Source organism: Columba livia, chromosome Z, assembly GCF_036013475.1.
Source record: "Columba livia isolate bColLiv1 breed racing homer chromosome Z, bColLiv1.pat.W.v2, whole genome shotgun sequence".
NCBI lineage: Eukaryota > Metazoa > Chordata > Aves > Columbiformes > Columbidae > Columba > Columba livia.
Genome location: NC_088642.1, coordinates 37955015 through 37978148, shown reverse-complemented (window position 1 = coordinate 37978148; position 23134 = coordinate 37955015). Strand labels below are relative to the sequence as shown.

The 23134-nt window shown below is 38.2% G+C and overlaps 1 protein-coding gene across 6 annotated transcripts in view; it reads left to right on the top strand.

Annotated features, from left to right (window-relative positions):
* Positions 1 to 1716: 1716 nt before the first annotated feature.
* FER (FER tyrosine kinase) overlaps positions 1717 to 23134 on the top strand; it is a 167453-nt gene continuing 146035 nt past the window's right edge. The window contains exons 1-5 of one of the 6 annotated variants that reach the window (XM_065046652.1): positions 1717 to 1837; positions 13134 to 13233; positions 15312 to 15570; positions 19679 to 19852; positions 22309 to 22408. In XM_065046652.1, the coding sequence (XP_064902724.1) occupies positions 15364 to 15570; positions 19679 to 19852; positions 22309 to 22408 (481 nt within the window). In that variant the 5' untranslated portion in view covers positions 1717 to 1837; positions 13134 to 13233; positions 15312 to 15363. Of the gene's footprint in view, positions 1838 to 8889; positions 8913 to 8952; positions 9224 to 13133; positions 13234 to 15311; positions 15571 to 19678; positions 19853 to 22308; positions 22409 to 23134 lie in introns of those variants that run through there. The other 5 variants (XM_065046654.1, XM_065046655.1, XR_010469109.1 and 2 more) reach the window with 5 other exon arrangements.

The following is a 23134-nucleotide window of genomic DNA, read 5'->3' as shown; positions in this document are numbered from 1 at the left end:
ATTTGATTTGCAAAATAGTTTGCCTGTGTCTACACTAAACTGCAGTGACTACAGTACAGGCTATCTTTTTTTAATCTTTAACAAATACCTAAAAGCTTTGGAAAAACAAAAACAATAACAAAAGCAAACACACTACAAAAAAATAACAAGGGATACTTTCTTCTCAAAAGTCAAGCTGCTTCTTCAGTAAAGCTTAAAACCTTCTAATCAGAAAACTAACAAGGAGAGATTTTTTACCCTCATACTGTTGCCTACCAGTTTTTCTCAGGTTCAAGGGTCTCAAGGCCAGTTAAATTACCAAACTGTAGACCTAATCATAAAATACCCTATTTAGGTAGGAGAGCAGCTTGACTGACAACATATCTGCCCAATAAAACAGGTTATGTTTGAATATGGCAGAACCAAGACTGAATCAGGCTGTTTGCATGTGCATTTGCCATAAACCCATGTCATTGATGATTTCTTATATGGAATTCAGCATTTCTATCTAAATTAAGATTTTATCCCAAATATAAGTTTGTTGAAAAGTATCCAAATGTCAATTACATCATAAAACCCCACTTTCTTCTCCAATCAAATAGCTTTTGACATTTTTCTCTGCTGTGTGTGTAGTATTATGCAAATTAGTTTCTAACTGTATATAGTTCTCAACTTGTCTCAAGATGCATATGGATGAAGTTCAAAAGAAAGTAATTCTTTCTTATCTGATAAACAGATAATAAAGAAAGTTATTTCTATACGATATTTTGAAAAAAAACCCACAAATGGCTTAAACAGAGGTAGAAAACTGCACACTGCACTAGAGTTTTTTAAACACTGTGATCTAAACGAAAATTGTCGCTTAAGAAGCTGTGCATTGGAATATGATTGCCCTGCTTACATCCTGTTGTTTACACTTCCTCCTAAATACCAGCAACTGGCAACCCCTTGAGAAAGGATATTTGTCTGTAACTCTAATCTAATATGTTATGAGTTTCTTGTGTTTTTCTGCATGTGTGAAATGCATCGTGGTATCAGACTTTTTTATTCCTATAGTATTTAATTAAATTTAAATTTTTATTTGCTTTAAACACAATCTGTTACAAAAGATAACAAACAACAGTTCAATATTCATGAAGATTCCGTAAAACTGTTTAGCTGTTTGGTGTGAGAATAACAGCAATTTCTAATTTTTCTCTTTTATTTTATTTTATTTTATTTTTTTTTAAATTCCTGATGCTGAGTTGGCAAGTGGGCAAAACATCAAACTCCTTGCCCATCTGCCCATAACCTGTGATGTCAAGCAGCTATTTTCTCAGGATTGCCATCTTTTAGTCTCATACATTTCTTTATGTTCACACCTACATTTCCGTGATAAAGTAATAAACGGCACAAAAATTATACAAATACTTTAAACCCAGTGTGCGTTGTATCGTAGTGTAGTTATGTAAATATTCCTTACCAGTTATTAAACCTCGAATCTAATCTTCAGTGCCCATTCGCCATTAACGCTAAGGTGTTTCTAGGCGGGTCTTTTAAAACAGGAAGTTTTAAGGAAAATCGTTGCCGGGAAACAGACGCACCTCGCGCCGGAGGCAGAGCGAGGAGGGGAAACCACGCCCCCCAGGAGCGCCACGGCTCCCCTACCAATCGCGCCGTCCCTCCCAGCCGGGGGGCGGCAGCGGTGGTGCATCTTCTCTCGCTGATTGGTCGCCAGCCGCGGCGCGTCACCAGGAGGCGGGGAGCGCTCTGATTGGCGGAGAGGGAGCAGGGAGTCTGGCGCTCGTTGGCTGGTCTCGGTCACATGGCACTGGCGGGGCCGTGACGCCCGCGGTGGCGGAGGGGCTCGGCTTGTCAGGTAGGAAGGTGCCGTGCGCGGGGCGGTGGCGCCGCCGCTGGTGCCCGCGCTCCGGGAGCGCGTCCGCGCCAGGGGGCAGCCGCCTTCACCCCTTGCCGTGTTCTGCCCGCCCGCCCCGCCGGTAGCCGGTGCAGGGGGCGGGTAGGCCCCGCGCGGGGATTTACCTGCGGGCGAGCGGGGCGGGGCGGGCACCGGCGCCGTTCTTGCTTTCCTTTGAGGGGGCGGCGGCGGCATCCGGTCGCTTCACGCGGCGGTGGCGCGGAGAGACGTCAGGGGCGCCTCTCGCCCGGCGGCGGCTCCGCCCCGGCGGGGCAGGCAGCGCGGCGGCTGCGGATCCCCGCCCCCGGGGCTGCCGTCGGGCCGGGGGCGCGGGGGCCTGCGAGGGGTCTGCGAGAGGTCGGGGCGGGCCCGGCCTCGCGGTGTCCGGGCTCGGAGGCGGAGCGGGGGAAGGGCTGGCTCGGTGAGGGTGCTGTGACGCCTCTCCTCACCGGCGCCCGGCATGTCTGTTTCCCTCCTGCGCTTCGCCTGCGCCACGGGTGGCCGGGCTGTGGCTGCTGCGAGTAACGGGAGGTCGCGCCAGCCACGACTTGAAACTGTGATGTGCGCCCCCCCTCCAATAAATGCAACGCCCCTTTTGTTTTGGGTTTTGTTTTTGTTTTTATTTTTTTTTTCTTCCTCCTACTCTCCCGTGACAATCCTGTGTAACAGCTATTTTCTTAACTTACACATTATATTTAGAGCTTGCATAGAAAGGTCCTTTAATGCTGCTGCCCTGGATTTTTTCATGTGCGTTTTAATGCCTGCAGTGGTCTTAAATGGTCACATGTTTCGTATTTGAGAATGGCATACATAAAAGTGCATCAAAAGTCCTTTTCACATTGGAGTGTGTTTGTATTTTGTTTGAACTTACATGAGTATACACCCTTGTGTCATATCCTATGTGAACACCTAGGGTTATACTGTTAAACAAGCCAGCTTGTCTTTTGTTTTTGAGAAAGATGCAGTGCTTTCCAAATCGCTCATGTAAGTTTTCCCCACTTTGTGACAAAGGTGCACAAAGTTACTTTGATGCTCGGCTGTATTTTAGCACAGCTGCTTTTAACGAGTTGCCATGTAAGAAAACCTTGGGCAGTGTCTGAAACTTAAAGACCAAAAGAATTTACTGGGTATTATTTTCATGTAATTGTACCTACTAAATAAAAACTAATAAAAAGATCACTGATACAGTTTACTACATGTATGTGCCAGTCTTTGGAAGACTCCAGAAGGTGGGACATTTGTACTTCTAATCTGCTCACAGCCAAAGCGAATTGCAAATTATGGATGTATTGTATGTTGAGTTACAGTAGTGATTATTGTTGGTGAGACAAATGTGCGTTCTTTCCTTTTATAAATTCCTTTTTAATGTGTTGAAGCAAATTGTCAGTACTGTTACAAGTTTAAAATACGCATGCGTGGAACTGGGCTTTGGGGATATTTCTTTGAAGGAGAAGATCAAACCTTGTCTGCACAAGGTTACTTGTTAACTGAGCAAATGCTCTGTTAACCATCAGCAAGATCCTTTCCTGCTTTCCTACAACTGTAACTTCATGTCACAACCATATCTTTCAAAGGAAGGTTCTTCTTCAGTTGATATTTGGCTTGTGAGCCTGTAAAGTGATCATGTAGAAATCACACTGAGGAGACACTTGAAAATAAAGACAGGCAAAAGAAGTGATGGGTGGATTTTTTAAGTAGAGTGATACAGAGGAATATAAGACATGTCTTGTTTAAGAGAGGAGAAGAGGTAACATTTGCTTCACTGGAATTAAGAGATTTAATGTGGGCAAGCAAGATGCAGCTCCATGGGGTTGCACTGCAATAGGTAAGGTAGGATCCCTTTCCCTACCAAAAATGTTCAGTTTGGTTCTTCACGCAATGGAGAGGAGAGGTGCTTTACTGACACCGAGTGAGTTTGTGGTAGACGCTATTCTGGGGCAGCCGTCTGTCCGACTGCGCTTTGTCCGTGCGGACATCCCCTCTTCCTGCCCCACTGCTGCCGCTTCTCGGTGCTTTCGGCGGGGAAGCCGCGGGGCGAAGGAGGGTTTGCTGCCGTGTCAGCCTGAAGGCGGAAAAAGCTGGCAGCAAGCCCGGAGCTGCTCCGTACGAGGAGATGGGATAAGCAGCATGAGGTCATCATTTCTCAGGGAGGAGTTTTTTGCAGTGTGTGGGAAGTGGGTCTAGGAAGAGGAAAGGGGATTCTTTTGCTGGGGGGCGGGGAAGGGAGAGGAGAGAAGAGAGGAGGAGCAGCAGCAGCAGCAGCATCAGAGAGGAAAACCCGAGTTCATTCCATCAGGAAGTAAACTGCATATATGCTCCTATCTTAAGATAAAACTATCCACTTAGTACTGTCTTAATTATGGTGTTGATGTATTTGCCTTATAAAAATGTATTTTGAAAACTTAGTGGAGAGGTTTATTATGCAGTAGAGGCAGTCTTGGAATTGTTGAGTATTCCCCATTTTAACAGGGAATTAAAGGGTTTAATACTGTGCATGTAAATATGCAGCATGGTTCTGCTGTATAACATTTGCTTTCTGATGTGGTTACTCTTCTCCTGAGGGGAGAGTTACTACTTGGGCCAAATCTTGTGTTTACGTTCTTGGTGGGGTGACATGGAGTAACAGCAGTACTTGTGTACTGCGAGACATTTCTGTGACGTAGCTCTCAGTTGAGGTGATCACATGAACCTTTCAACTATTAAGGGAGAAATAAAAGCATTTTAAGTATACTCTTAATCTATCCTTTATGTATACTTTACAATATTGCTTGCACAATACTGTAGTCTATTTGGAACCCTGTCTTGTTAAGTGCTAGTAATGAAAATACTTAATGAATAACTACTTAATAGCTTATCATGTATTAGGAAGTTTGCTATATGGTATTCAGATCTGGATCTCAAGTCAGTGCTTTTGCAAGCTCTCTTGTAATTGTCATCATTTGATCTCACCATCTTCTTTTTCATATTATGGTTTTGGAAGCTATTATTTTAACATAAGGAGCTGAGACATTAAGAAATTAAGCTTAAGCATCAAAATAAATTGCCATAATTAAGACCTAATGAAAAATCAATTACGTTTTAAGTAGGGGCAACCCGTGAAAAGTTTATGAGTTGTTGCATATTATGTAAGCACTCTGTGCCAGGGGCAGAAATAGAATCCAGAATAGTGTTAAAGTGCATTAATCATGAGCCCTTTCTTCCCTGAAATTGCCTGTTCAGAAACTGGGAGACATACAATTACAGCAATGAGTGTGATAGAGTCGTGGAGATGAGCCACTTGGACAGAATGCTGAATCATCCCTAGAGCACTCTGTCCTCTGTAATAAATGAGTCAGGCGTTTATGGAGAAAAGCACCATGGAAGTATTTACGTGATAATGTAATGCATATTCCAAAGAGGGTGGCATTTAGGTTTTCATCCTCAATTTGTGAATCTCTTAACTTTAGTACTTGATTTATCAGGTTTGCTGCTTTCTCCAGCTCTGTGCCTAACTTTTTTGCTTTAGAAAAATTGGAAAATTTTTATTCCATACATTTTCAGTGTATTGTAACTTATATGGTTCATCATCAAATTTATGATGTTTGCTGTTTGAACTGAGAATGGCAGTAATAAGTTGTTTTTCTCAGTACAAAGCAGACTGGAGTGAGAAAGGGCATTGATTTAATGCTTATTTAATAAAGGCAGGAATAATTTTATTGAATATTTAGTGCTGTAATGTTCAAACAAATAACATATTAATAATGGCTCAGCTGTTGGAGGATGTTAGCCAGTGGGCTGGTAAATCACAAAATTCACCCTTGGTGGACTTATAAACAAATAAGAGTAGGGTCTTTCTAACCTTTTAATTCCTAAAGCTTGTCCTATCTGCTGTTAAATTGAAGAAGTTTGTTAGAATCTGTTTAGTATATTATACTGCCACCGTGTCTGTTAAAATACAGATTTTGTGAATTGTGCTTTCTTTAACGTTTTTGTTTTCTTTCAGATAGCATGTGACTTCATAGTTGTGGCTTCTGATTTAAAATGTTCATGAATGTAAAATAGTACCCCACAGCATTTGTATCCCAAGTAAGCGTTGAGATAACCCACAGATAAGGGGTGCAATTAAGTGAAGTGGCTAAATTTAAAAAATGTGACAGCTTTAACACTGTAAATAAGGATATTTTAAAACAATTATACTATCCCTTCAGCAAAATTTTTGAGAACCTTTTTAGTGATTAAAACATACAAAGCATGGAATCAGAAAACCACACATTTATTTATTGTTGGTGTGAGTATATTTGTTGGATGTTGATACTGTGAATGGTATGCTTTCTCCCAAGGAGAATATATTTTCTGTAATTTTCATAATATAGTTGTTTACCAGTTCAGCAGATATGATAAAGGAAGTTCACCAGATAAAAGGAAATGCTCGATTCATCAAATATAGAAAAGTGTTAGCAGTTGAAGTGCACAGCCAAAAAGCAAAGTATTATAGAGGGTTAAAAGGTCTGTAACAATATGCAATTCTGCCTTTTGGATTAGGTGAATGTTGAAATTGGAGTGGGAAATCTCTCATCAGCAAATGTGTTAAGTAATCTTAAACTACCAGATTTTAACAAATTTAACTGGCATCTAGATTATGTAATTTATCTAAATGATTCTATTTTATATGGGGAGGTAATTGCACACATCCTTATTGAGGTCAAAATCTCAGTTTGATTTACTTCTTGTCTTCTTCCATGGCCTCCTAGTTTCACATGCTGCATGCTTTCTAACTCTGCTTTTCTGAAGCCAGCTGGTACTTCTGAAAGGGAACCTGCCACAGCTGACAGGGTTGTTTTCTTCAAGCTCTGCTCCAGCCACAATACCGATGCACACCACAGCAGATTTGTGTCTTATGCAGAAGAGTCTTCCAGAGGTATCCTAGCCCTGTATGCCTTGTGTCCTTAAACCTGAGGCTTCATGATTCCACAAAGCATTTGTTGCATACCCAGCGTATCATGCTGCAAAAACATAATTCTGGTGGGCTGTGACACGGTGATGTCTTGTGCTCTAGTGTTTCACCACCGAAGTAAAACCAGCCAGGCTTGAGGAGCCTAGTGGAGACGCAGGGATTTGCAGTGTGGATGTGGTTAGTCTGATTTCAGTGGGTGGGAGCTGCCATTTTCAAAGCAGTGATTAAGCAGATGGTTGTTAACATTTGACTGTTAAAACAGGGTGGTTTGTGTCCCTCTACAGAATTTTGCAGATTAAGTTGTGATTTCAGGTTTAAAGATGCGGTCAAATTCTCTTCAACTGTCTCAGAGTGCAGTAAGGCAAGAATTCTGAGGGACCTGCGTAACCCTTGCCTGCAATACAAACATTGTTACTGTACTTTTTTTTTTTTTTTCTTCTGAGTAATATCCTTGAATCATGCTATGTCTTGAAGAACATTTGCCTTGTAAATAAGAAGTGAACTGTTTGGTATCATTCCTGGAAAGAATACTTTTGATATACAGAATGAAAGACGGGAGTAAAAGAAATCTGTTGCAATAAAGATCAGTTAGGCTGAATCTTATGTATGCAAATAGATTTCCATGGGAAGAGTTCAAGCATACATTTTTTTTTGCTCATGTGCACTTCAGGACCATTTTTCCAGAGACCTGGGAGGCTAAACATGCACAACTTTTAATGTTATAACATTGATTAATTAAAGCCTGGTTAATTTATACATTTTCAAATGATAATAATACCTGTGAGGAGGAGTGTTGTTTATGACTGGGAAGGCTGATGTTACCCAAACAAAACTGACTGGATATAAAAAGATAGAATATGTTTCTTCATGTATCTTGAAAAGTTAGGCCTGGTGTATATTTGTAAAAGGTACGTATTAAAATTTGTTATGCACTTCAAGCATTTAAGAAGGTGCAAATGCATGGTTCAGTTGTCTTTCTGTTGACTACCTTCATAGTAAGAGTAACTGTATCCCATTTAACAGAGAGAGTTATCCCACTGAGTATCTTTTAGGATACAGAGCATGCAAAGGAAAAGTCATTCAGCTCAGGAACAGCAACTTGGCGCAACACCTTTCACTGAACCACACAGTATGTTATATTTCCTGCAGTGCAATAGTCTGGAATATCAGCTGTTGGGAACAGGCAGGACTCTCTATGGGCTTGTGTTCATCGTGGTCCGGTGTTCTTTATGGAATACTGTGCAATTAAACTGCATTAAATGTGATAGAGTGGTGCCAAGGAGATAAGTGACCTCAAGAAGACTGAATGAACGGTGAGTTAACTAAGTAGAGGGTTTAATAAACTGTATGGATATAATTAGTTTAATGAAGGAGGAAAGAAGAAGCAACACCTTGATTGCTCTTTGAATTTCTTTTCAAAGAGCAATAAATACTTAGGACTAGATTATGTTTCTCCTGAGGAGACCAGTATTGTCATGTATTATATACTAATGGCAGGTTTTATATCTAATTGTTTTGGCTGCAGCAAGAAATTCTGGCTGATGTTGGGCCATGGGATAAAATTAAACTGCCTCTAGACTTTTAAGAGTATTTCACATCCTGTGGGTTTCTGGTTTTCTATGGCTGTCCTTAAATCTCAAGAGGTAATACAGTGCTTCTGGAAACATATGAAGAGCCCTTAGTGCACGGTTCAGTGGCAAATGGCAGCTCTTCCTGTTGCACATTTTTCACAGGAGGCCTGAGATGATAAAAGGCATGTGAAGGAAGTTTTCAGGCCAAGGGGAGCTGGGAACAACTGCAAGTGTGGTGGAAAATGAGATGACTATTTAGAATAATCTTGGCAGCTGGGAGATGTCATCTGGAACAAAGCCGGGTGTCAGTGAGTATGAAAGCAGTGTACTGACTGTATGCTGGACAATGTATGCCCATTCTTTGCACAATGGGCAAAGAAACAGAGTAAGGTGCAGTTCCATGGAAAAGCAACTGGCGTTTTTGGATCACAAACTAACAAAAGACACAGCATCATACTGTTGAGAAGAGGTTAAAGCACTTGGGCAGGAGCAAAAGTAATTTGAAGCAGTATCTTTGTTCTTCTCAGAGTTGGTGAGTCCTACAGCACCCCACTGTTTTGTGCTCTGAACTCTTTTAGATGGGTACCAATTGGAGGGTGTTCAGAGGAAAGAAGTGGTCTAGAAAAACATTTAAAATGAAAGATTGAAAGAATTAGGATTTCTTAGTAAAAAAATAGGATATTCAGGTTGCAAAGAACTGCCTAGTCTCTCTGTTACTCAGTGATGGGGTGAGGAAGGTAAGATTTGGTCATGGAGAAACTTCTTCCTTGTACTGAGGGCAGGGGAATACTGGATCAGAGAGCCTGAGAAAAACAAGTCTTGACAAAAATCTTTTTGCTATAGGTGAGTATAATGCGGTTCTTTGGTGGAGGGGAAAATAATTAGACCATGTCTTTATATTACAAGCCTTACACCTACAAGATTGTTAGTGGCTTACTTCCATCATGTCTATTACTACCATTTGCACGTGTGAAAAGAATTCCAACAGGTAAATGAAATCTCTATACATCCAAAGCAGGAAGTGTGTCTTGTAATTGTAGGCAAAGGGTCTAAGAGTTGTTTTCTGTTTTGTTTTGTTTTGTTTTGTTTTTAATACTACTGACAAGGGTAAATCCTAGTCTTTGATGGAGCACACTCCTTCTTTTTTGCTTATGTTTTTAATAAGATCACAGCTGCAAGAGCTGTTAGGTGAAACTGTGGTCTTCATACAGCTGCAGGGTTTAGAGAGTGAGAGTGCACTGTGCGAGGATGCTTGTATGCGATCAGGTTCCTCTAACTGAGTACTTGCTACTGGCAGATAAGAAGGAGCTGTTGGCACAAACATAGAATAATAGTTCCTGTTCTGTTTTTGCAGTTTAGAGACATCTTGAGATCAAAGTTCTGCTGTTCAACTGATGTTTTTTTCATGAGTTTTTATAATAATTTTTGAACCTGTTTGTTTCTTGGTCTCAAAAGTGTCTTTACGCATTGAATTCTGTCATTTAATTATTTATTAGGCAAAGAAGTCCTTAAGAGCAACTTTTAAAAATTGCATTTGGTATTTCCATGTTCTTCTGGGAAACACTTCAGCTGTCTGACATGCCATATCACTTTGTGCTATCATGATTTTTTTTTTTTGTACTTTGATCTGGCACCCCATCATACTTATCTGTTTTGTGAGCTAAAAAAATCTTTTTACTTTCTTTGTGCAGAAACTGCTCCATATTCTGATCGATATTACCTATATCTTTTTGGTCCTTTATGTTCCTCATGAGATAGAATAATTTGAAGGTACAGGAACACCATGGATATATCAGCAGGGAAAGAATATGTTATATTCTCTCTTCCCTTCATTAAAAAAGTCTGATATTCTGTATGTTTCCTAACCTGAGCACTTCAAAGCACTGAAAAAATATTTTTGGAGATGTATGTTCAGTGACTACCAGACATTTTTCTGGTAGTGGTGTTATATAATGTAGAGTTCTCTCTCCCAGTGTGTTATATTGCATTTACTGACATGTGACTTCATCTACTGTTTTATATTCTTCTTGCTCAATATTCTGGGGTTCTACTGCCAATTTTTGATGACATGTTAGTTTTAATTGCTCATAATAGTTTTGTATAATTTGCAAACAAGCACAGGTGATACCTGAAATGACAGATACTCAAGTGAGGCTTCTGACTCTCTCCTCTGTGCATCTTTGCTTCTTAAATCTTACCCTGCCAGGTCTTCACTGCTGTAACAGCTTCCTATGAGAGACATCAGCAGGAACTTTTTAGAAGTCTTTTTTTCATTGTCACTTCCAACACCTTTACACACAGGATCCTTAATACCTTAAAAGAACTCTTCAAATTGAGAAGCATGATTTTCCTCTACAAAAGCAGTGTTTGTTTGTTTTTTTTCTTCTCCTTATTATTCCAGTCTACAAATTCTTCAGCATGGTTTTATCCACCTTACACGATATGGAAGTCAGACTGTCTTGTGCTTCTCTTGATTGCCTTGTCAAGCTCTGGAAAAAGATTATGTATTTTCCACTCTATATTCCTCTTTACTTAGGTCACCTTAAGCCTAGGTTTTTGCAGAATTAATAGTTTGACGATTTCATATTAGATGCTTTAACACTTCAGCTGAATGGTGCCTGGCTCTGGTGAATTCTTACTGTTAATGTGATATTTTTTAATGCTCGCCTGATGCTTAATTTTAAGAGAATGCGTTATATATCACCAGTCTAAAGAGGATCTGGTGTGGGGTTGGATCTGACTGTCTTGGTAATAATTTCAGGAAACAACAGATCATCTAGGTTTTCTGCTTTGCCCTTATCTTCTTTTAGTACTGTCTTTTATTTCTTCATTATCTAGTGACTTATTGCATTGAGGTAGCAAGCTGTCTGCAACTATCAGATTCTACTACATTTGAACTCAGAAATAGTAACAGGAATTTTGTCAGATTTTATTGCTGTCTTACAGATGGCTGTGTAGTTGACTGGCAAGTTTTCATTATACTTCCGTGTACTACCTAGGTAGCCTACCCATTAGACCAGTACTTGTTTTACCAGTTTTAAATTCTAGTGATGACCTGTATGCAGATGAAAATATTAACATAGATAAAAAGTAAATAGTATTTGGAATTCTGAAGAAAATTTAGGTTTGCATTTTATTTTTATATTGACAAAATTCTCCATTCTAACATATGTGATAGAGTAGTTTTTTAAAAAAGGTGTGCTTTTTCCGTGTGCAGAGAGCAGAAGATGCTGCTTGCTTGTGTTTAAGTGGCTCCTGTCTGTTTTTTAAAGTAATAAATGGAATTTTAGGAAAGGGTTTGTTTTACCATGGGTAGTTCTTTAACATCTGCTTGAAATCTGAATGTGCCCAGGTGCTGATGGTGGCATATGTTTTACTTTCACTAGTCCCATTTGAACCAGGAAAGGAGTTAAAAATAATGTTCCTGTCCAGTGATCTTGTGGTGTTTCCAGCTGGTTTGTATTTGTGATGGGAAGACTGGAGCCAAATTTACTGTAATATTTTGCTATTACTTGTAATTTTTTTTGCTGGTGAAGACTTTCCAATTTTGCAACAAGTATTTTTTTTAATCTGTTATTAATGATGCATTTTTTCTCCTTTCCTATGTGCTTGCATAGCTGCTCTTTCTTTGCAGTGACTGAATGTAAGCATCATGTACAGTCTTTTCTATTTTTGGTAATGGAGAATTGAAGCTTTGTATTCATATTAGGCAACACTTTGTTTCTAGAATGTCACTAAGTAACCAGAAAGAAATACTTAATAATGTCTGCTTGAATATGAACTGAAACTCTGCCTTCATAAGATTTTACAAATTTGTCCATGATTAGTGGTTTGTTTTAAATAATGGAGATCTGCAAAATAGTTCTTTTTTCTCTACTCTTACACAGTGTCTTTCAGTTTTGCTTAATGTGTCTTTTCTTACAAGGCCATTGCTAAACCAATATTGAGTGTCCCATGTAAAGTTTTAAATGTAGATGACACATTCTGGCATGAGATTGAGAGTGAGCACTTAGTATTGGTCCAGATGTAGCTTATACGTTTCACTTGTAAGCCTGTTTCTTACTATTTTTTTTTTTTTTTATGTTTTATATGTTTTTTTCTTAATATAAAACCTCAAAGATACAGGCTTCTGTTGCAGCTTGCTTCACTTCGATGGCAATCCTGAGTTGCCAACCTGGAATTTTAGTGATGCAGTTATCTTAACTTTCTGACCTCTTACTATTCTAGTTATTGGAGTAATTAGAGCCATATAGGACATTTCTGTGCCTTGATTGGTCTCTTTCTTATGTTGCCACTTGTTTTCTTACAGTCTAGTGAAAATACCACTACTGAATTTGTCTTTCTTATACTGGCTTTTGGTCTTCCATGCTTTCATTTTTCTTATTGTTTTTTTCAAGGGCAAAGTTCAGAAATACGTGAAATGATCTAGTTTTCTGACTACAATACACTGTGTCATAAGAAATTCCAATAACTTAAAAGTAATCTTTGGTTACATTTGTTGTATGTGTTGAGACAAAATTATTTCTTCCCTCAAAATTGTGTGTATGAAGTGACAGCATACTACTACTTACAGTCATTTGAAAAGTCTTGTTTTGGTTTTCTTGAACTTTTGTCTCTTTCTAATAATAAAAAAAATCTGTCTTCTGGTAATAATCTGAAAAAGCAAAGCAATTTACCTAAGTTGAACTTTTGTGATGTATTTGAAAATGCTGAAATAATTTAAGAAATTGTTCAATCTGTTTTTCTTTCACAGAGTTCCCAGAAAATAAGTGTGTGTTTCAGAAACTGAAAATCAGAAGTAGCTGCTGACATAAAGAGTACTGAAGATCATTTCTTGAGGAAAATTATTTAAGGTATGGGAGCTGGTTTGTATTTGACACATTTCACATCAGATAAATGTATAGATAATATTCTGAGTATATGGTTATTGTAAACAAATGGTAGGTAAAGCAGAAAGAGAGGAATGGTCCTGGGAGTCAGGCTGCCCTGGAGATCACTCTAGGTTCCAGTTTGCACAATCTTCTGAAGTTTTATGTGGTAACTGAAGCCAATAGATCTCTTTTTTCTTGAGTACTTAATATGCTAAAAGTGCTAGGCACTCTGAAAAGTCTGTCTTTAAGCCTTGTACATACCAGTATTAGCTGGTACAATGTTGACATTAGTTTATGTGTCCCAGTTCTTTGTGTAAAATAAGATTATTAGTCCTGCTTCGCCTCTTGGACTGTTAACACTGCTAATTTAAGCGGCAGTTTAAAGCCTATGAAGAAATTGGTACTTCTGTGTTTGAAAGAGCTAAGACTTTCCTGGTGTACAGGAATTAACAAATAAGGAGTACGCAGACTGTGTCTGCACTGCAGTACAGGGCTATAATTTCAGTTTATGTAAGTTTATCTTACCTAGTTTGAAGCTGATTACTATAGGAACACGTTTTCGGTGTATACACAGAAAAGAGGGTACAGCCCACATTACAGAATCTATGCAAGTCTTTGGAAATTACTTGTATGTGTGGGTTCAGATTTTCCATCATGTGCTGCATGTTTATCAGATGCAGGTGTTCTAGAGCTAGCTCAGATAGGTGTCTTTGACCTGCAGTTATGTTACAGGACTTCATGAGGCAGCATTTCTTATCTGTTTATTAAATAGTGTCCATTTGGTACAGTAAGACTGGACTGTCATGTGAATTGAAGGACTCTGGCCTAATGTGTGTTGCAGGGGAGCAATGGATGGTTGCATGGGTACCTGGTTTGAGATATTGTCTGATTTTTGGGAGTCTGAATCTGCAGGTTTAATGGCCTGCTAACACAGTGTTTAGGAGCAAACTAGCTTCTAACTAGTTAACCATTTTCCACAGCTGCAGTGCCTGAGAGCTGATGTTTTATTTGGATTTTTCTGTGCTCTTAGTACAATAAACACCAGAAACAAGGAGTGGAACAGTGTAGTTGTCATTTATAACCTGAAGATACTGTCAGCTATACTTACTTGAATAAATGTGTGGATTGGTTTTTAGTATCTGTCTTATATGCTTGTATATGTTCCTTCATAACTGTACTGTAAGTTAGGTACATTTTGCAGATCGAAACTGGAGGACAGTTCTGAGCCTGAGATCTCTTCCAGTCATAGACAGGTGTTTGAAACAGTGCAATCACCCTCCTTTCTGTCGATTTTGAGGAGGTATATGTATGTGTTTTGTCTTATGGTTGGTTCAGGATTTAGGCATGAACTATGATAATGAGCCAGCACTGTATCCTTGTGGCCAGGAAGGCCAATGGCATCCTGGGGTGTATTAGAAGGGGGGTGGTTGGTAGGCCGAGAGAGGTTCTCCTTCCCCTCTACTCTGCCCTCGTGAGACTGCATCTGGAATATTGTGTCCAGTTCTGGGCCCCTCAGTTCAAGAAGGACAGGGAACTGCTGGAGAGAATCCAGTGTGGGGCAACGAAGATGATGAAGGGAGTGGAGCATCTCCCTTATGAACAAAGGCTGAGGAGCTGGGGCTCTTTAGTTTGGAGGAGACTGAGGGGTGACCTTATTGATGTTTACAAATATATAAAGGGTGAGTGTCACAAGGAGGGAGCCAGGCTCTTCTCAGTCACAACCAACAGTAGGACAAGGGGTAATGGGTTCAAACTGGAATACAAGAGGTTCCACTTAAATTTGAGAAGAAACTTCTTCATGGTGAGGGTGACAGAACACTGGAACAGGCTGCCTAGGGAGGTTGTGGAGTCTCCTACTTTGGAGGCATTCAAGACCTGCCTGGACACATTCCTGTGTAGCCTCATCTAGGTGTTCCTGCTCTGGCAGGGGGATTGGACTGGATGATCTTTTGAGGTCTCTTCCAATCCCTAACATTCTGTGATTCTGTGAATAGTTGCTTTTTGTCACACAGTAAGTTTTACTTTCAATATGTCTCTCAATAATCTTTTTCTGCTTTCAGATGTGGTGAAGAGCCTGTATTTTCCCCTGTGTGGTATATAGTGCCTTAAAAAATGGGGTTTGGAGGTGACCTGAAGTATTCTCATGATGCTTTATTAAAACTGCAAGACTGGGAACTACGGCTGCTGGAAACCGTGAAGAAATTTATGGCAATGCGAGTAAAAAGTGATAAGGAGTATGCCTCCACTTTACAGAATCTTTGTAATCAAGTAGATAAAGAGAGCACTTGTCAATTGGATTACATCAGCAATGTGTCGAAGGTAAGACTGAAGTATTTTGAATTTGGAATATCTTTGGAAATAACGGTGCTGGATTTATTTTTGTTTGTTTTAGTTTGAATTGGATTCCTTTTCATTCAGCTTATTGACAGTTAATGTTGCCAGAGTATTTAGAATGGACTCCTTTTAGTTCCTCAGTGGAATATGCAGAAGTTGAGCTCCAGTGTTGCTATGGAAAAAATAGCTGAACTAGAATCAGTCCTGAATTCTGATATTCAGCGTGTTAGGTTCGTGGGTTGAACCTGCTACTTTGTTTAGTGTTTTGAAAGTAGAGTATGCTGTAGTAAGCTTTTCTTTTAAGACAGTAAAATAGGAACTATTGTTTATGTTGTATAGAATTTGTGACAGAAATAGAAAAATGCCAGGAAACTGAGGCAAAGCCTGGCATTCCAGCTGTTATTCACACTGCAGCATGCGTTGTAAAAACAAAACATTAATTCAGGACGTTTCTCATAATTGTGAAGTCATTTTGTATCCATTTAAAATAACTGTGTTGGCTTTTCTTGAAGGCAAAGCTGTCCTTCCCCCACATCATTGGTTTTCAGATTTAGAGCAAGTCCAGTAAAGGTACAGATGAAGCAAACTTCCCTATTTCACCTGTTTGTAAGCTTCACTCCTGACTTGGATTCCTTCCTAACTAGAGAAAACTATTCTGTTTTAACGGTTTATTCAATTTTTTGCACTTCTGCTGTTGCAATAGTTGCACAGTCCTTTCAGTCTGGACTGGATGCTGTTCCCCTTCCTGCATGAAAACACCCTTTCTGGGTCAAGTTAAATTTTGGACAAGTTTGTTTTTATGTAGTGGGCTTATGGGGTGGCTGCTTGAATACTAGCTATGGCATAGCTTTAAGGAATATGACTGTTCCTTTTGCAGCAGTCTAGATTTATGCTGGATTAAAGTATGTGGAGGGTGTGTGTGGCTTGAAAGCTGCACTGCTATAGCTGCCTGCTTCAGGTGTCCCAAAAGCAGCACCACACAGTGTTTATCTGTAACAAATTTGGTTGTTTCTTCCGTCCCCCAAAATAATTATTCTCTTGTAAACTGACATACAATCTTTTTTTTTTTTTTCCCTCCATCTATATGTTTTGGTGGTGTATTTGAAATGCTTTTCACCCGCTTACGTTTCTTGTACACAGTTTGTTATAGATCTTGCTATTTCAGTTGTGATGATTTTGCTAAATAAACGTTAAAGCATTGTCATTAGACTAAGATTGGCAGAAGTCAGGTATTCTTCTTCAAGCTTTCTATTGTTGGATCCTAAAGTTTTGTATAGAATTATTGGTGCTATGACTAGTAATTCTCGCTATTGCTGCACCTGTGGAACAGCTCTTATATGCTAGCTAAATTGTATTACAATTATTTTAGGCAATGAAACAGAGTGGATTAGGGCTAGAACAGCAAAGGAGCATAGGCATTAGAATATTTAGTATTTTAAAGTATAAGTAATCTTTTGCCTTCATGTAGCTAATTCAGTCTAGGATGGTTCATGTCACTGACATGGACACTTCCTGTGCGCAAACAAATTTTAAAAAGCTGATGATCTGATTTAAGCCATGTCCTTTCGGGTTGTAAAAGGGCATGTATCTTACAGTTTGAAATCTCGTTTTGGATATAGGCACTCAAGATGTTCTTTCTTTCACGATTATTTTTGTTCTTTTTTTTCCCCCCCCCCCTCTTAAGGATGTGCCATTTTTCTCTCAAGCCCCATCGCTGATCTCTGCATCTGCAAAAATATCCGTATGCTACTGACAGATCTTTTGTATGGGCTTGCCTTGAAATTTCACTGTCACCTTGGATTTTACAGTTGTGTAGCGGCATGTTTCTTATTGGTTTTAGCAGTTAAAATGTCTGAATTATTGATTAATTTACTCATCTCATTCTAGTTTACTCTTTCTGGTACTTTTTCACCCTGACATTGTACACAATCAAACTATGACACAAATATTATGGGACATAAATCTAGTATCTCACACCTCTCAAGACTTAAAATACTTGTATATTAAATTTTTGGTATTGTGTATCATCAAAACCAAATACCAAGCTGTCTAATCTTTTATTTTAAGTGTACAGCAAGAGTGAGCCCTTTGAGAGAAATAGTGTTTGGGAAAGTCTGTCCTATTTTTTTGTATGCAGAGGAAGCAAACTTGCTGGAAGGTGTAGTGGCAGCAGCTGCTAATGCTAGAAAAACAGTATTTTTAAGCGCTTCCCAACAGCTCTTTTGTGTGCATATATTTCTAAAAAAGACTATTAAACCAAACAATATTATATTTTATTGCTTTTGATGGATTGTGATCATTTTCTGTGAAAAGAAATGTTTTGCCTTCTCTGCAATCCCCACCCAGCTGCTTTTGTGTCCCATATAAATCTCAGTATTTGAAGCCTTTCCTCAAGTATAGCTTTTCACTGTAGCTTTTCAAATTTTAAAATAATGAAATATAATCATACAAAACACAGAAATCCTCTTTAACCAATGTTTTCTCAGTATGGAAAGAGGGATGTAAAGAACAAGAAAATGTGCAAATGATTTTTTTAAATGGAAAGGGAATTTTTCACTGTGTTTCTGACTTATTCAGGTTCATTTGGTGAATTGTAAGCTAAGTATTTCTTTAGAATACCTGTTGAAAAATACTTCTGTTGTGAAATTCAGGGTTTATTCAAACAGTACTTGTCTCATCAGTCATAAATCAGCTGTAAAGAAAATTAAAAACTCTGACTACATTTTCACCTCTGAGTGTGCTCTTAATGAATTCTTCTATAACCACAAGACCCACTCCTCTCAGACAGATGTTTAATGATGTTTTTATCCTATGCAGCTTTGCAATATTTGTAATGGAGAGATGAAATAGTTTTCAGCTATAGCTGCAAAACTTTAGGCCATGACCTCTTACAACACCACACTTCAAGCAGTCTGAGATCCTCTGTGCCAGTCTGGGGGATGTTTACAAGCTAAAGGAAATATTAAACATGGTTTAATATATAGAGGAATTAACTGTCATTTGCTTCCTTCTCTAGAATCCAGTTTGCATTGTAGCATTGTCATGTGGAGATATATTAATATGTATCTATGTTTATATATGAGATGTAAGGAAACCCCAAAGGACCAAACAAATTAATTTTCTAAGTGGATTTCTGTCTTCAGTAAGAGTAAGATAAATGCGAGCAAAACTAGTATAATAGCTGCCTTCAAAACCTGATAATTATATGGCATGTAGTCATTCTGAAATTTTACATATAGCATAGCATTTGAGATCAAGGAGTTATCAATACTTTTATCAATACTGTTTCCATCAACAAAGTGTGACAGGGGTCTTTAGGGTAACAAATGCTTTTATTTGAACTGAACTTTAATTTCATGTTTGTATCTGTGTTGCATTGCAATCTCTCTGCTCACCTTATAGTTCGTAATCAAAATTCTAAGCCACTCACAGCACATTAAGCAATCCTGGAAACTGAGTGGCAGAATGGCCAAGGAAGTTATGGTACACAAGGACATTGGGTTACTATGATGGATGATAAACTGCTTGTTTCTCTTAACCTGTTAGCACCTTATGCTTCGATGCTGTTGGCCTGACTCTGATGCTGTCAGTTGTGTGTAGCAGCTAACAAATAGTATCCTCTTAAACAGCAAGCACTCAAATGCATATAACTGGGAGTTATTTCAACAAGGACAGAGAAGTCAGCTTGAGCAGAGTGGCTGTGGCTGGGAAACAGAAGAAAAAAGGGCAGAGAAATTTACTTGTTGAGGTGTTGGGGATGTATTATTCCAAAAAACGCTGTAAAGTTTTAATCAGTGTTCAGAAGTGCTAGGACAGTGATGAAGGGTGACCATACAAAACTGTATTTTTGTTTCTGGTGTTTTTTATGATTGAATGAGTAAGTTCGGGGCACGATTTTGCTGTAGCAGGAAGAACTTTACTTGACAAGATCTCAAGTGAATTTGGGTAAGTTTAAAATTCCTTTTTAAATGAATTGTTTTAAACAGGGATGCATCTTTTCCCACAGACCATGTTCATCATTTGACTATTTGTAAATTTGTAAGCTGGAATAAGTAAGTGCTTTTCTTTCTTTCTTTTTTTTTTTTGTTTACAGTCTTGGTTACTTGTGGTACAGCAAACAGAACAGCTGAGCAAAATAATGAAGACACATGCAGAGGATCTTAATTCTGGGCCTTTGCATAGGCTTACAATGATGATCAAAGATAAGCAGCAAGTTAAGAAGAGTTATGTAGGTGTTCATCAACAAATTGAAGCTGAGATGTATAAGGTATTTTATTTAACTGTGCTTTATAAATTTATTATGATGTTATATGTTTAAAAAGTGATATATTGAGGGTGGATTTTTTTAGTTCCTCTGGTTTTGTTAGTGCTATGGTGAAAGTAGGGATTTGTGATACACAGAATATCTAGTTTAAGTTCTTTATTTCTCCCACATGTTCTCTTCTCTGCTAGCTGACAAGGGAGAGATGGAAAACTTTGTTTTATATGAATTTCTATGGACAGATACCACTGAAAATGCTGTTGTTGCAGTAGAGGATGATTCTGTGTGACATGTCTCTATTCTATCTCTCCTCCTGTTCTCATTCCACTCCAGACATCCCTGGGACCAGGGCACTGAAGACTTCTGTTGATGGATGCACTTGACAGTCCATACTGTTTTGGGTGGTGAAAGGATTCTAGTCCCTATTCTAAAATATAAATCAAGTGTAAACCAAACATTAAGGCTGCAAGTGGAGCTCTTCAGGGCTTTTTCTATTATATGTCAGTTGTCCTGTTTATGTTGAAAGCACTATTTCTAGTCAGTAAAGCTGACAGAAATTACAGTTTCATTCAGGTGCTCTGGGGGAAGTTTAACTGCAACTGTCAAAAATCATCTTGATAATCTGAAAGGTCCACTGAGAGAAGGAAAAGCACTGTTTCTTCTTTCTTCCAGCAGAGAATTTGAGAATTGGAGTAGTGTAATAAAAATATAACATCTGAGTAGAACAGTACAAATGTCATGTACTGATGAGTAAGCTTCTTTGGCTGGTTATGAGAAGAACTTCAAACTAGTACTAAACATATATCAAGTTTGGCTGTAATAGCAATACTTCGATAGTATGCTAGGATCTGGGCGTCTTCCCCAGGTATTGACTATGGAGAGTACATGCTATTTGATGTGTACTCGGTAGGCTGTCTTATCTGATAAATTTCCAAGCCAAGTAATTACTCATAGCCACTTATGGATTGGTACATCTCAAATTAGTCAGGATGGAAGAAGAGGGAAAACTGCATACATTAGAAATAATAGAAGTTAAATATATAGACAATTAGAGAGATGCGAAAAGAAAGACATGTGAGAAAGGTGGGATGACACAAGACTGCTGGAAGTTCAGGTATACTTTTAAAAGAGACTGTGCAAAACATGTTTTTTTCTGTTAATAAGTTCATTGTAATAAAATCTCTAATAAAACTGTCTTTTAAAAATAGGCTTTTTTAAAAAAAAGTCACACGTACTGAGCACTCCCTAAATGATTAATTACAGACCATATTCATTTTAATGGCCATGCAACTATGCTAGTTTTGTGGTCTTATAAATGTGTTTGGGGAAACACTTGACCAACTTATTTCCTTATATGTTATTTGGCAGGAAAGGTGCTCTTGGTGTTGTTTTTGTCTGTTGGTAGAACACCGTCTAAGAGTCACTAAAATATATTTTGTATTTATTGCAAAGATTTTGTAATGCTAATGGCCTACCTTTAATTTTCCAGTGTTCTGTAGGAGAAGTAGTTCCTTATTACTTATGTCTCAGTTGTGTTTACTTCTTCCTAATTTCATCTTTTTCTCCATTTCTTATCTTGTATTTATAATACAAGTTTGTCATAAAGTTATTTTTTTCCCGGATCACCCCTATTAGTGTATAATAACAACAGTTGTTATTTCTACACACTGTAAGTTATACTAAGAGATGAGAATTTGAGATTGATGCGGGAAAAGTTCCTGCCTTTAAATTAAATCTTTTCACAGTTGGCCCAGGAATAGAAACTGTAGATAGGACCTTGTTGGTTCTTTCAGGAATTTCATTTAAGTTTTGAGATGTTATTGATGGTGAAAATAGTGGTATCTGGTCCTTGTCTCATGAAAAAGGGGGGCTGTGAACTCCAGCCTTCTTCATGCCAGCTGCAAGTGGAGCAGTTATTCTTTATAATAGACTTTTTTTTCTGCTCATTCAGTGAGGGGAGCACGTTGATTATATTAAGTTCCTCTTCCACGATTCCCCATTGTGAGTGTATTTTTCTTTTTTTGTCAGAGCTCTAACTTTTCTTGACATGCCACCTTTTTAATATTGTAGTGGCCCATTCGTTGTTAGCTTTTTTTTGCAAGTTCATGATTTGTGTCTATTTCTGAACAGTGCACTGATTTTGTCACAATGAATAAATGTTGGGGATAGAAGAGACAACTTTATTTTCCTTTTTAGGGATTTAAGTCATACAGCAGGTTGATTCGTGCGCAGTTACTTTTTCTAGTTGCTTTTCAAGCCTCTTATTTCATTCCACACATTTATTGATTTTGATTTTGTGACACCATGTAATATCTTATTAAGATTGTCTCAAGCCAATGGAAAGTGGTAACATCCTTACTTTGGAAAATAAATCCTATTAATTATCTTTCACTAATGGTATGATGTTTTTTTATATGTTGAGAAGTATTTTAAATACTTTTAATATTTCTGTTTTCTTAAAGGTCACAAAGACAGAACTAGAAAAACTAAAATCTAGCTATAGACAACTAATAAAGGAAGTAAATTCTGCCAAAGAAAAGTATAAAGAAGCTGTGGCTAAAGGTATGACTGACTTGTGTTAATTTTGTCTATTTATTAGTGCCTTTTTCAAACCTGCTAGAACTCTTACAGTGAAACAGGGTGATGTTTTTGTTTTGAACAAGTTGATTACAATATAAAAGCTCATTTAGTATTTGAAGTAAGACAGGCTAATTGTCATTATGTGTACTTGGTGATACTCTCAAAAATCATAAGATAAAGGATAGTCCTTTTTTTAATATAAATGGTAAACTTTTTAAGGTCTTCTGTTACTCCTTTGGTGGACATATTTGAAGTGTATAATTGTGCAAATGAACTGTTAATAGTAGTAGTGGGTTGCAACTCTGTCTCATCTACATTGTAGTTGCAGACTATTTACATCCTGTGACCCGTTATGGTTGCTGCAGTGGCATCAGCATCAGTTCTTGCAAGTTAGTATAAGGGATGTGACCTTTGTCAAGCTTAAGCAAAAGAGGAAAATAATTCATTTGTACACTGAGATATTGTGAAGATTTTTGGTTAATGATGTGTCCAAACAACATGGATTTTTAGATAAGAGTCTTTGTTCTATGATGTGTTGAAATCTGTTGTTAGTAATTGTTCTTATGTGCCTTTCTAAGATTTTTTAATTTTCTTTAGAGAAAATTAACTGGATGACAGTATATAATTCCAAGATCTATCTTGAGGCAGTGACACAAAAACTTAAAATGACAGTTATTGTCCTTGGTTCTGTTGTGCTATAATTTGCAG